The sequence below is a fragment of the Ursus arctos genome, unplaced genomic scaffold (genome assembly GCF_023065955.2).
Source record: "Ursus arctos isolate Adak ecotype North America unplaced genomic scaffold, UrsArc2.0 scaffold_29, whole genome shotgun sequence".
Taxonomy (NCBI): Eukaryota; Metazoa; Chordata; class Mammalia; order Carnivora; family Ursidae; genus Ursus; species Ursus arctos.
Genome location: NW_026622974.1, coordinates 17,970,804 through 17,985,908, shown reverse-complemented (window position 1 = coordinate 17,985,908; position 15,105 = coordinate 17,970,804). Strand labels below are relative to the sequence as shown.

Genomic DNA, 15,105 nt, shown 5'->3' with positions numbered 1-15,105 from the left:
CGAACATTTAAATCTCAAACTGGACTTTGTCTAAAATTCACCCAAAGGGGGTCCACAAAAAATTACAGCTCACATGCACCTAACAACTCTCTTGTTGAGACAGTAAAATAAGCCATAGGAAAGTTCTTTTATCACTTTCTTTTCTGCTGAGGTAATGGTGCAATCATTTTAACTGATGGGGAGGGAAGAGTTGAGTGATTTATTGTCAGAATCTTGGGGTGAACAGATCATGTACAAAAAAAGTAAATTCAAGATGATAATGATTTATATTTAGAATATACAAAAATGAGCTGTTTTTAAAACACAAAGTACAGAATATAAAATATAAAGCTGGGAATACATTTTCTTGGCCACCTGGAAATAGACTAGTTAAGACAAAATATATCCTGGAGCATACCACCTTATGGGGTCTTTATAAAATTTCCACGGCTTGGGGAAATTTTTATTTTTATTAAAAGAGGGTATGAATTTTTAAAAGACTAAGATACATTGTCCTGAAATAAATGTACAACACATATTTATCAAATATGTCATAATTTATTGAATGATTCAATGGGAACTGATATATACAGATTGCTGAAAAAGTATGCCAGTTGAAAATGTAATTATGATTATTGATGATTAATATTGGTGTCTGTTTTGTAAATCACCTAACCATATGGGGACGTTGTCAAACCTTTAGCTCTGCTGGTAACAAGATGGGCCGGGGGAGGGGGAGGGTAGATCTAGAATACTTAAGTCAGTCTGTCTGGAGCCTGGCAACTGTGCAGGAAGTTTCCAGGAGACATCCCCTTGTGATCAGGGGAGTGCAGCAGCAGGCAACAGACAGATACCCTTGGAGTATCTGTTGGCATTTGGAAATTCTAGCAGGGATAGGTCCCGTCAGGGGCAAAGAGCTAAATTCAGGCTGCTGAGAAAACTGGGATAGCAAACAGACTAGAGTGTGTGCCCAGAGATAGTCCAGATGTTGCAAGTTAAGGGCACCACTCTCCACAAAACTGCCCTCATGTCACATTCCAGTCACAAGTTTGGGAGACTCCAGGCCGCCCTTTCCTCTGACCAGCTGGCTGCAAATCTGGAGCTTCCACTACCCCCTCTGGTTTGATAATTTGCCGCAATGAGTCACGTAACTAAGGGAAGGGCTCTAACGTACGATTAATTATTAGTGCAAAAAGAAAGGACGCAGAACCAGGTAGAGAGAGAGACGGCTACACAGAGCAAGGTCTGGGAGAGCCCCAACCATGAAGCTCTCAAAATCTCCTGGTGGCACTCGTTCAGCTAGCAAGCGTGTCGTGGCACCCCCCGGAGACCGTTCTAATATCACGTCCCTGAGTTAAGCGACCCCTCCCCAAAGAGAGGGGCAGAAGCGAGAAGAGATTTTTTTGAAGCCAAAATGGTACACCAGTATTTAAAAAGGAAAGCGAATCCAGACAGTTGTGATCTAAGGAATCAATAAGCCTCAAGCCTTATGTTTCTCCAATGCTACACTCGCTTGCCTAGCTTTACGAATATCCTCCAGGCACACTGATGTGTAACAACACACAAGGTGTTGCCAAGCTCGTGCAAACCTCAGTGCCCAGAGTTTTTATTAGAGCTCCATTATGCAGCATGAATGACTGAATCATTTCCATCTCCAGACTCCTTTCTTTCTTCTCCAGATTGGGCTGCTAATACCCAACCCCTCTAATCTCCTGGTTGGCCTCTCAGGAGTGACCAGCCCCCATCGTGAGTCATCTCGATGGCATGAACTATCAGGTGTGGCCAGAGGAGCCCACCACGAATAACAAGACTTTCCCATTACTCCAGGAAATTCCAGAGTTATTCACAGTAACTGGGGACAAAGGGTAGCCCAAATTTTTATTTCACAGGGGGTGAGATGAGAGCGCAAACCTGGGAAATCAGGCAGAGATATGTTGAGGCAAAAGCACGGAGTCAGAGCTGGTCAAACAGCCAGGTTAACATTTTGCTGAGCTTAGGTTTTCTGTAACTCCCATAAGTTGGTGTTGGTCCAAGAAGACACTCTGGGCTCATTTCTGTTCTCAAGTATAGAAATGACAGATGTTGTTGGGGGGGGGGAGGAAGTAAGGCAATCAAATAGCTACAAATTCAGTCTGTCTATGAAGTTATGTCGCCAAACCTACCTCCTTCACTGAGGTGAAGGCATTATTGGAATGCTTAGAGAACAGAATTATAAAATATCATTTTATATCATCATTCTTATTCTTCCATTATTTCTCATAAAGTCCTTATGTATAAAAAAAAAAGTCTGTGGCTGAATTCTGCAGGCTTTTGATTGACTCCAGATTTTATTTGACAATAGTAGAAGTATTTTTTAAAGTCAAGTCAGAAAAGCTTCTGTACTGTGTCCAATTATCATTCACCATTTTTTTTCTGTACCTTCCATTTTGGAAATCCTTTCTCTAACTGGATTCTTTATCACCCTTTTATTTAGATAAGATCTTAACTCCAAAGTAAGAAGATAGAAACATACTTATTTTAAAATATTGAGGACCACTGGCATTTATTATTCTATAGCTGCAAGATATTACACAGTAGAGTCAAGAATAAAATATAAGCCTAAATTTTAGTTACGTGTATAATTTATCAGTTATTAATAGATCATAACTAGAAATGAAATGGTACAGAGTCAAGTTATTATTAAATGTGAATATGTGTAAAGTGCATAAGGTAGGGGCTAAAACAGAGTAGACAATATAAAAATTGTACCACCAGCAAGGGACAGGGTAATACACTAATCACAGCATATTTGAATTACAATTCTTCCTCACATTCCCAATCATAGTGGCTGCATCTGGGAACACAGAAGCTGGTAAAAATCACTCGCTGCAAGCTCAACTACCTTGAATGCAATTCTTAGCACAGCCTCAAGTTTGTTCGGCATTTTTTTTTAAATCTTCCTGGAGCTCACAATCAGAAATAGCAGTAATTGCAATAATTTAAGCTTAGCCACAGAAGATAAAATTGTGACATAATGTAATGATTTGGAAACCAGGTATACATGAAGTAAATTTGGAGATACTAAACAAGGGTATGTATAAGAATGGTGAAAGGTTAAGAAAAATGGCCCTAGAATTTCCATACCTAGACTGAAAAAAAAAAGAAACTGGAAGATGATTTAATTCTCAGGTTATAGAACCCAGCCATGGCCACAGACCCACATTTCATTGAGGTGAATTAAAGTTAATAGAGAAATGTCAAGTACCAACCAGTTGAGCCACAGATGTATTTCAGAATTTTACCTCCAAGAGTTTCTACAGTTTCCCTTATTATAGATGACTTATATATTTATCAAACTGTCTTCCTGAATTTACCCATGCATATTTTCAATATGGACCACATTTTAAACATTCATATTTGTTGTTTATGTCAACAAATGGACTTTGGAGTCAGTTGCTATTTATGTTTCATGGTCCAGGTGGCCAATGGGAAATACCTACTTTCGAAAGCCTCTTAGGGACTTCACCTAAGAACTTCTTCAAAGACTAAAATGAATCTCACTGCTCTTGAGGAAAATGTTGGTATTTAGGACAAGTTCCGCAGGAGCCAAGAGAAGCTCTTAAGAAGTCCCATAAGACCCCAGGCCATCTCTGGTTTGTGGGATCACTATCAGAAATCATCATTATTATTCTGAAGATGAATCAAAATAAGTGATCCAAAAACTAATCCATAAACATTTGCTAGTTGTTAAGGAAAATGTAAGTTTTTCTCAATATATTAAGCAAAATGAAATCATTCATCTGCCAAAATATAACGGGTATTTAAAGTTTGCGTCTTTTGTACTTGAAACCTTTAAGTGGTTGGTTCCACTGATTTCTTCCCCTAACTGGTCCATTTCCATGCAAAAACAAGATGACCTTCCTTTTGAGAAAAAGACATTAAAATCTTAACTATACTAACACTCCTCCTATTTCAAGACCCAAGATGTGTTTTTCAATGAATATTGTAGGATACCTGTACTTCAGTATTGTAGAATACTTGTAAATTATACACGTAACTTGTACTTCTACTTTAGAAGTCATCAATTCTAAAAATGAAGTCAGGTCAGATCATAGGCTCTGCGTGGAACGCCTTGCTAAGGAATTTGGACTTGAGCTTGAGTATGCTACGAGAGCAACTGAACTTAGGGGGAAAAATTGTACTTAGAAAAGTCCCTCTGGCTAGAAGGTAGAGTAGAGTAGTAGTGTACACACACACAAACACATACACACACATTAGGGAATATATACACGTATATATACGTCTACAGAGATGTGTGTGTGTGTATATGTGTGTGTATATATACATATATATATATACACACACACATACACACATTTACAATCATGGAAAGTCACAGAAGATAACTAGAGAGCTGGGTACTCTGGGCAAAGATGAGAATGGCTTGCCATGGAATAGGGTTGGTACGGATGGAAAGAAATGCATGAGTTAAATACATATTAAGGAAGAAAAGGCAAAGCTTGATGACTGGCTAGACTGCCTGGGCAAAGGTGAGGGGATGCCAAGGGTTTTTGATGGGTAACTAGGCAAGTTGTAGGCAGTAGCTTCAGTCTCTGCAACACAGAACTTGGGAAGAACATTAAGTAGCATGGAGAAAAAGAGGAGTTTAGTTTTGGAAAAAGTTGACTTTGAAACACCTGAGGAGCTGCTCCATGGGCAGTTACATATGCATGTCAGAAGCTCAGAATGGTCTGTGACGATTAAAATTTGTCATCAGCATTTAGATTAAGAAACTTGCCACTTGCCAAAGAAGTCTTTCAGTGAGTAAGAGGAAGAACCAGAATTCAAATGCAGGCCTCGCTATAAGACCCCTGGGACTCCTATTCCAAAGGAAGGCTGTGGCTTCTTTTACGGGTACAAAATAAAGATGTAAAATATTTAAATAGAATTAATGTATGCAATAAATAATGACCAAGTGCCTGCCATGTGCCTCACAAAATTCTAGAGTTGAGAAAAGAGTGCTTAGAAAGGCCCAGCCCTTTGTTATTCTCTAGATGGATTATTCCAAGTGTTACTTTTTTCTAACAGAGAATATCTAATTAAAAATTTGAAACAGTGATAAAGCTGTAAATGCTTCCCAGAAGCTGACTGAATTTTCTGAGAGCATAACTGTGGTGAACTCAAAGTTAACTCTTCTTGGAACAGAATTCACTATGTTCATCTGTGAAAGCAGATGCTGGTCCTCCATATTTCCCCTTCAGTACTATAATGTTTTACCCTCTGTATCTTAAAACAGTAAACTCTGCAATTACACATAGTGGCAATACAAACTGTGTAGATAAAATTGTTGAAACATTAGGTTCCAATGTTCCATTAATATTTTAAAATGCTCAGGGCACAGCAGACAATCTTGCTTTCTTTCTACCTCAGATGAATGAACACTTAGATTTCAGTTAACAAATTCAGTTCAAGCAGCCCACACTCCTGTTAACAAAATTAAAGCTACATTCTCACTTACTTAGCTAATTAATTGTTGTTGGAATCACCGGTTATTATATAATTCAAGGGAATTAGAATAAATGAAATCCTATTTTCCAGGCAATAAAAGGAAAAAGAGAGTGGGGGTCAGGATCTTCTTTCAGATGAAAGGAGTGATGGAAAATGGTAAGACAATTATAGATAAAAATTCTGGGTCTCTTGGGGCCCCTGAGTGGCTCAGTTAGTTGAGCGTTGACTCTTGATTTTGGCTCAGGTCATGATCTCAGGTGGTGAGATAGAGCCCTGTGTAGGGCTCCATGCTCAGTGGAGAGTCTGCTTAAGATTCTCTCTCTCTCTGCCTCTCCCCGCCTTCTAAAATAAATAAATAAATCTTAAAAAAAAAAAATTCTGGGTCTTCCAAGCAAACTTTCTGAGCTATAATTTTTTCATGTTTAAAAGGAAGATGACATTGGTACCTATCTTGCAGGAAAATTATAAGTACTTGCTAATAATACACATAAAATGCCTAGCACTATGTTTGACCTTTGGAAGATGTGAGGAGAGTGGATATCTTAATTTTTTTTAAATAGGATAGGTATTTAAAAATTAAATAAAGAAAATGGACATTATTGTCATAGTGAGTTCCAACAACAGAACATCTAACTTAACATATTCTTTTTGGGAATAAATAACAATAACACAACATGTAAGTATCAAAAGGTGCTTTTAAATAGAATGATATTCCTTAGAGAGAGACCAGAAATTTAACTGAGACCAATAAACAGAGAGGCTCAGAGCCAGGTGAATTCTAATCAACCTTGTAAATGCTCTTTTAAGACACTAGTGGTTTGTAATAATAGAGATTAACTTAGGTTTCCTACTTTAGTTGTGGTTTCTGCATATTGGTTTACGATATACCAAAAATAAACAGCATGAGTTCTCCCTTTTTGTTGTGGTGAGTTAAAAAACAATTTTTTTAGGTTCTTTTTCAGATCTCAGATATATATACACAACTAGCTATGTAGGTCTAACAAACTGTGAACATAAGAGCTGCACCCTCAATAATCTTCATGACTTTCTATACCCTTTCTAAACCGATTCCTAAAATTAATGTATTCTGAAGGTGGTATTTTAAACCTACTTCTGGAAAGATAAACACTAAGAGTTTACTTTGCAGGAACTTAAATAATGCCGATGTTTCCCAAATTGGTGCCTTGTTCCTAGGTTTCAACTTCCCCACCAAGAACCTCAATGTTTATAGTATCTCTGGAAGAATCAGAGAACACAGTTTTGCAACTTTAAATACCACCCAGATTTTTCTTTCCCACTCTGCTCCCCAAAGTAGCTCATCCCAGGGCAGGAGGGAGAGCACATTGAAGAATGCACACCACTTAATAGATCTGATTCTCCTGAAAGCAGAGTATTTGAGATGCAGAAGCTTTTGAAGTCACTAGAGTAACATCGAATGCACAAGAAGAGTTACCTGGGTAATTTACATGCCTTTATCAAAGTAAGACATTCTGCAGTGATGCTTATTATCATGTGATGGAGATACACTCTATGGAATTCTGTAAAACTTGACTGAACTGGGAAAAAAATCAGTCTAAGTAAAAAAAAAAAAAAAACAGAGGCAGAGTCATTTTTTAAAAGAAATATTAATATATTTTCAAATACATGAAACACAATAACCTAACTGCAAACAATGTGTTTCTGAGTAAGAATTCTATTGGACTCATTTCACAGAATTGATTTCAAGATTCCTTTTAGTTAGTAACATCATCTATTTATATGTCGCTCTTATATATTTATGGTGTTCTTCTGATGTGTCTGCCACTAAAGGGCTCTCCTCTCTTGGATCTTAGAATCCAGTTCAAGAAACAAGGCTAGATGATACAAAATAATTAACATAAGTAAGTCTTCAAAGAAAGTAAGTTCTCTTAAATAGGTTAAACAGTACCTGAATTTTTAGTTACATTGTATATTTGCTCAGAAAATTACTTCTTTGGGATGATTAGATGCTAGAGCTCAGTCCAAGTTCAGTTGACTGATGGAAATTAGTAGTTCCCTCCTCTAGGCTTTCCCCAGCATTTTCTCAAATACCAATTATAAATGTGTTGTAACCTATGACATTTCATAGTAGTTTTGTCCTGTGATCTCCTAAAAACTCCTTAAAGTATCCTCATACTCAGGGCTTAGTACAATGACTAGACTATAGGAGATCTTTAGTAAAGAAAAAAAAAAAACACTTAATGAATGCTTTATTTGCCTCCTTCCCTCCTTATTTCATATACTGCATGATACATTAAAATCTTAATTGGGAAGCCTAGAAATGGTGGGAATTTGATCAAGTCACTGAAGCTGTTTCTCATAGCCTCTTTTCCTATTTTCAGGTCCCCAATTCTATAAACCATTCCAGTAATTTCAATTTGGCAGACGGTTATTTTGCACATTCTCTGAAGAATAATTTGTTATCTAATTGCTCATTCACATCCATAGTCTAGCTGGTGCTTCTCATGTGACAATGATCCTGATACTGAGAGCATCTTACTTCCTTTATTATTTTCCAAAAGGACAAAGAAAGATTACTTCTAAATTTCATTGTCTGTAATGATTTTTAAAATGACATCCTAGACCACATCATGGGAATAGAAACAACTGTCAGGGACTCCAAGATTTGTATGAATCCCTAAAATTTTACTTTATTTTATTTTATTTTATTTTATTTTATTTTATTTTTTTAGAGATAGAAGGCAAAGGGGGTTGTAGAAGGAGAGGGAGAGAGAGAATCAAGCAAGCCCCACAAACAGCGTGGAGCTGACCCAGGGCTCTATCTCACAACCCAAAGATCATGACCTGAGCCAAAATCAAGAGTCAGACGCCTAACTGACTGAGCCACCCAGGTGCCCCTCCCTAAAATATTTTAAATCCGTCTTGTCTGCTGAATAGTAGAGCTCAAAGAAGACAGGCAATTTCTAAGTCTATTCTTGGGGCTTTATATGTCAAATTTTAGAGAATGCCCATTGTAAGGACCTTATAATGATTTGTCTGTTCCTATGCTTCGGTCTTTCCATGTGCACGGTTCTATAATGGACTTATATTACAATTTCTTTGGATTTCTAAGAATCACTTCTATCTCTGATACTACAGTGGAGAAATCCAATGATAGGCAGTGAGGGGACTGGCTGACCATATAAGGCTCAGTGACACTACACAATGAGGAAGGAAAAACATCCACTGAGTCAGTGCTCTCCAGTCTAGATTCAAAGAAGATAACGTCACTGGAAGAAGCTAAGCCGGCTTGTACTATCATGGGGTAACTGTAAACGTGTCACTGTATAAACATTCTGATACTAGGAAAAATATAGATCAAGGAAATTAGGCACAAGTAGAAATAATACCTTTCCTGATCTCAATTCACTATTTTAATTGAGAACATGAATTAAGTGAAATAAATCCTTGATTCCTCTGTTAATAAGGAAGCTTAGAAAAATCTACAACTTTCACCTGGGTGGGAATTCATTTTGGCTGCCTTTCTGGTTACAGTTATCATAGACTAACAGTATTTCCCATTCCTAGCCTTCAGCAAGGAAGAAAGAACACAGTATGAATTTACAGACAGACAAGTATAAGAGCACATTTTGTGCAATGAAACATGCTTTTACACCTTTTCATAATTGGAGTCTGCTATGATTGTTTTATGAAATCCAGTCATGAAATACTTTTGTTATTTAGCTAACTACCCCTCTTGAGTAAGAAGTCTGACTATAACCCTAAAATATATAATATTTCTAGTTATTAAGCTTTTAAAATTACTGTCAAGTGTCTTCAGCTCAAATATTACTGTTTTTAAGGTTGTCATTGGAAGCTCTTTCTGCCTCATAGGGCCTCATTTATTCATTCATTCATCCTCTCATTCATGCAGTCCTTCACTGTGTTCGACCTCCACTGGGCACTGCATTCTTTCCAGGCACTGGGGATACAGCAGTGACTAGTACCCTCCCCATTTTAACGTTAGCCAAAAGTTAGGAAATGACAGATTTTAGCCCATAAATTAGCTGCCCGAGAGCTTTAGATAAAGCCAAGTAAACCTAAATCAGTGGGTTCTTACTAAATATTTAATGTGCCCTGGGGCAAGTCCCCAAGATTATGCCAGTTTAAAAGTTCTGACAAAACTGGGGTAGCTGTGGCAGATATTGTTGTCACTTGTTCATGTTGTGTCACTATTCTGCAGAAACGATCAAGGACATTAAGCTTCTGAGAAAGGATAGCGGACTTCCGTTTCCCGGGAAAACTTGAAATTTATATCATCTCAGTTTCTAAATCCCATACATAGACCACAACTCAGGGATCTCTAACACTCTAGACCAGAATAAAGCAGAAAGTATTACATTCCTTTTGTTAAAAACATGAATAAAACGGGGTAGATTTTACCACCAGAAGATAAGGACATTGACATATTCTTGATTACTCATCGTCAAAGTGTAAAATTTGTATTACATAAGGCTGAGAAGACACTTGCTAGTTTTGCAAGCAAAATCTGTTTTCCCTTCTAGTACATAAAAAAAAAAAAGTTTTATTTATTTCCAATCATGTAAATGCAAAGAATTATTTTCCCCAATGTCTCTGCTGAGAAATTCTGGCAGCTTAGGGGTAAATTCCCATCCTCAAGAGATCACATCAGAAAGACCGACATCCACAGTTTCCAACCAAAAAAGACAAGATCTAGAGCAGGGCTCTGTAAATCTTCTCTGTAAAAGCCCAGGCAATATATTTTAGGCTTTGCAGACAGTATGGTCTCTGTCAGAATTACTCAACTCTGCCTCTAAAGAGTGAAAACAGCCATAGACAATATGCAGATAAATCAGCCCGCCTGCATTCCCTAAAACTTTATCTTAAAAAACAGACAGGTAGCCAATGTAGCTCACTGGCCATAGTTTGCCGACCCCTGATCTAAGTGGATCTGTATTCTGAGAAAAGGCAATATTTCTTTTTTTTTTTTTTAGGTTCTCATTTCTATTTTATGTCCTATCAAATACTAAAATAAACTTAAGCATGTACCTTAAAGAGTGGAAGAAATTGTTCACTTATTATCAGATAATATAATAATAATAATAATAATAATAATAAAGAAGTGCTGATGAAGGATATCCCCAAAAAACCATTTAAATGCTATTTTTTTCCTATGTTGATGGGCTTTTAATATTTTTCTATCTTGTACATCACTATCCTTTGCCTTATATATAGTATAGTGAGTGCAATTTAAGTTTTTATTATTGTTTTTCCTTAATCTTCCTGAACTATGTACAAAAATATTCTTAGGGGCAGTTGAACTCTCCAGGGACACATGCCCTACGTACATAAGTTGGCCTCAGTCTGCAGTTTCTTTCCAGTTGTACGTCCATTACCATCACTATCCTATATATCAGCTATCAATGTCAGTGTGTCTCTTTCTACTAATCTCTTTTTCTATGTCCATACTTCCTCTTACCAGAGTTCCATGCATGAAATCTGCTCTCAAATGAAAACTGAATTTGGATTGAAAGACCCAAATAACTTAGCTTCAGGAATTACATAAGAAGTCACCATAAACCCCATATCAAGTCCCTGGCCCTTTGAAGGAGGTCTACTTTCCTCCTCTGGGGTCACAGACTTTATAAAAGCTATTTTCCACAACACTCAAAATCTTGTTGGCTTGTTTCTTCTGTGTGTTTTCTGTTTGTTTTGTTTTGTTTTGGCTAGGTTCCAGAACATTCAGGTTACTGGAAATAAGATTAACAGGTGAATGAGGAGTTTTCCTAGTGTACAAATACCTCTTTATTTTCAAGGTATTTGTAAAAACTGATATGAGCATACTCTTTGTTGCTTTTACTGCCTAAACTTACTCTATTCCGTATCCTGCCTATCTCTCACTAACTTTATCTAAGATAGTTTAGCACAAGGATCTCACCCTGTACCGCTTAAGAACCAGCTAGTGCAGCACTGGCAGATAGCAAGCCTCGGGTCTCTTTTTTAATCATTTGGTTTGGGAGACAGAGAACAGGTAGTAGTCATTTTTGGTTTTGTTTTGTATTATTTTAAGATTCCCAGGTCATTCTCAAGTTACTCAAAGGCTAGGAGGAACCACTGGATTCCTATATCTACTTTCTTTTAGAAGTCTGTGTAAAGGATAAAATGAGGAGCAGTTTACACTGATACCCCTCTTTCTCTTTTGTGGCACAAAAATTTTACACGTAATAAATGTGGCATTATCCAAGGACTTTAACTTTCTCTCCTCTAAAGAATGCCCTGCAAGTTTAATTCCACGTGGCTGCATTTCAAAATATATACTTTCTTGATGATCTCACCGTGTGGAAAAGGTAGTAAGGCTTTAGCTGTCAGTGTTGAGATCTTTTATTCTCTTTTCCTTGGTCAACTCTTGCATCTTAAATAACTGTTTCTGGTAACTGTGAAGCCACGTGAATGTTACTGTCTTTCTCTCGTTCATAGCACCAGAAGAATGGGCCACAACCCGCTCCAGCCTGAAGGCACCACCACCAAGGTCAGCCAGAGGGGGATACAGGGAGCACCCCTATGGTAGATATTGAAGGTCCTTCTCACCCGTGACCTCACCTCAAAGACAATTCATAGCCTGTGGTCTCCACATAAACAGCAACAAGACAAGTAATAGTCCTTTTTTTTTTCTATTCTAGGGATAACTGCTCATGATTTCTCCCATATATTTCTTGTATTTCCCCCTATACTGTTGGCGTGACATTGACACTAGTATTATTTTACAAAACGGACTAAAAAAGACATTGGCAAGCACTGTCTATAAACCATTCAGTAGGATGATATTCTCTTGGTTGTTTTTCATTGTTGTGTGTAATCTTTTTTTTTTTTCTTTTTCTTTTCTTTTCTTTTTTTTTTTAAGAAAGAGCATGAATCTGTTAACAGATTTTGAGTCTCAATCAACTAGCAAAAACTTTGTTTAGGGTTGCTAAAAGATTGTAATATGATTTTTGAACTAGCTGATAATAAAGTTGTAGATAAGATGTTTTAACCTGTCTTTTAATATCTGTTAGTTAGATGAAGATGTTCGATATTAAGTTTGTAAATTTAATTTTAAATGCTGTTTTAATGGAGTTGAAAACAAGCAGCTACTGTATGTATGTAGCTAACTGAATTTGTTCAGTGTTTTAACCTGTATTTGTTAAAAAAGAAAAAAAAACACACATAAAGTTCCATGTGTAAGCTACTCTAAATAGGAAACCACAATTTGTCAAATATGTTTGCCATAATTTGTCAATAAAGCTGAAAACTTTTGTAAAAACTAAATTTGGAATTACTTGTTTTCTAGCTTTAAATGCCTGCTTTATTTCTTCTTCAAGAGATGCCTAAAATGTTTTCTATTTAAAAATTACAAAAATGAACCCAAGCTTGTTTTAAGATATTTGTGTAATACTTAAAAAATGTATTAATAACTTATGGTTGTTAAATAATTTAAAAGTTAACAAACTAAACTGTTACATGAATCATGGTTAGTAAACACTAATGTATAACATGTTAATGGAAAAAAATGGATTTAGAATAATAAATGGATTTTAAACTATCCTCTAAGCTTTATCTTGCTAAACACAAATTCTGATTGACTTGTTTGCATTAGCATGTCTCTCGTGAGAAAGAGTAATGGAGTATAAAGAGGTAAGATTACCACTTACCACTGTCTAAATGCCTAGTTCTTCAACCTTTGAGTTTCCCCGCACATTAAATATCCCATCCAACATGTAAGCATTGCGTAGATTCACTTTATTGTTTTCACTCAAAGGAGTGCGTGGACTTCATTTGCGTAGTTTATAACAATTTGTTTTGACAAACAAATCATCAGTGTCACTGGCCAGTTGTTGCTATTCAACCTCAAAAACTTTATTTGTAATTTTCAGTGCTAAATATCACCGCCCTTGAAGGCAGTTTAGAGGGCTGATATTTCTTTTGAGACTATCAGACTTGATGGCTGATGATTATTAAGGAAATATGTCGCAGGACTCAAAGGATGACTAAACGTTAAACAGGTAACACTAATAGTGACTCTGTAATTTTGCCTATGCAACAGTAATGTTAAATATTCTCAGTTATTAAGTTCCTGATAGTTAAAAAAGTAAACCTACAAAAACATAACAAATAGGTCTATAGGTTATTAAAACAACTAATTAACATTAACTAGAGGCACCAAAATTATTTTACAATATATAACCCTCAAGGCAATAAACAGAACTAAAATTAACAATAATAGTAATGCAACTCTTGCTAACATCAAACGTAAGCTAAATTTTGATGGAAAAAGAAAGCGAAAGACTTGATGGTAGGGATGAATGCCAAAACTGTTAATCTTTTAAATACAGTTTTTTTGTTTATGGTGGCTTTTGTCGATGTGATTGGTTTACTTTTTTGCTGCTAACCAGCTTAGACACATTGCTGTTCAGTTTTTGCAGCTGGAGTTGCATGCTAATAGTTTTATGAAGTGTGTGTCTGTCATCAATAAAATTGTAAATGTTTGCCTTGCACAAAATGCTGTTAAGTTATACTTAATTTTCTTTTTTTATTCTTTCTCACTGTTCCAGGTATCCACAAGCAAAGAGCACATAAGTGAAAAGCAGAGGTGGTGGGCTAAGAAGGACCGAGGTAAGCTTATTTTTTTATCCTCTCAGAAATAGATGGATCATCTTTACCAACATAGAGCTGTGGCAAATGCCACTTGTCGAAATAATGCAAAGGTTTAGATGGTTGTCAAAGAACGGAGTTATTTCTCTTCTTTGAAATAAAGTGACTAACTTGGGATTTACCTGGCAAGGCTTTCTGAGCTTATTCAGAAGCTTATCAAATGAAACGTGAATTAGTAGTTAATCTTCAGCCTTTTTCTTTGCTACGAATTACTATAGATTACCCTTCCCTAATTGCACAAAGGAAGAGTATTCAAACTTTTACAGTTTTAGGGAAAGAAAGTGCGATTGTTGGCTGAGATGGAGGAAGTAGGAAAGGGAAGCCCATAACTAACTGCTTACCTTACCCCTTCATCGATGAGATATTTATTAACATTAACATTTATTTAGTCAAATAAAATAACTTAACTTACCATTATTTTCCCCAGTTATGCCACAGGACTTAGCAATAAACTTCTTGTTTATCATCTGCCATTCTATCTGATTCAGCAAATATTTATTGAATTCAAAACACTATTGAAAATTGAGACTTCATTTCTGTACACAAGGAGTAGAAAACTTGAGCCAGTAAACTTCAGACTGAAAACAATGCCAGGGCAGTTATGAAGTCCACAGACTGACCTGGAGCTCAGAGAACTGCCACAACATTTGAAATACGGGTGAAACCCAAAATTTCTCCTTCTGCACCTGGTCCTCTTTCTTTTTACTACACAAATATCTGTAATACCGCATAGCCTTCGACTATAGGAACAGTATGAGAGAGCCTGGAGAGGTCTTAAAGACTAGAGGTAGGACAGAGACTGAGGGAACTATGGCATGAGAGGCGTAGCCTGTCCATTGATGAGGAAGAGAGCGCCACCTAGGGAAGGGGATAGGTTGTTTCACTTCACAGAGTCCAAAAAGTTCAGGAAGTGTTTGAGAGAAAAGCAGATCGATGGGCCCAGCAGTCCAGATTCATGAAGGCACAGGGTGA

General features: G+C 36.7%; 1 protein-coding gene across 2 annotated transcripts in view; it reads left to right on the top strand.

Annotated features, from left to right (window-relative positions):
- Window positions 1-13,026, top strand: part of KHDRBS2 (KH RNA binding domain containing, signal transduction associated 2) — a 540,418-nt gene extending 527,392 nt beyond the window's left edge. For both annotated transcript variants that reach the window (XM_044387131.3, XM_057303916.1), the window contains one exon: window positions 11,923-13,026. In XM_044387131.3, the coding sequence (XP_044243066.1) occupies window positions 11,923-12,020 (98 nt within the window). In that variant the 3' untranslated portion in view covers window positions 12,021-13,026. The remainder of the gene's footprint in view (window positions 1-11,922) is intronic.
- Window positions 13,027-15,105: the final 2,079 nt, after the last annotated feature.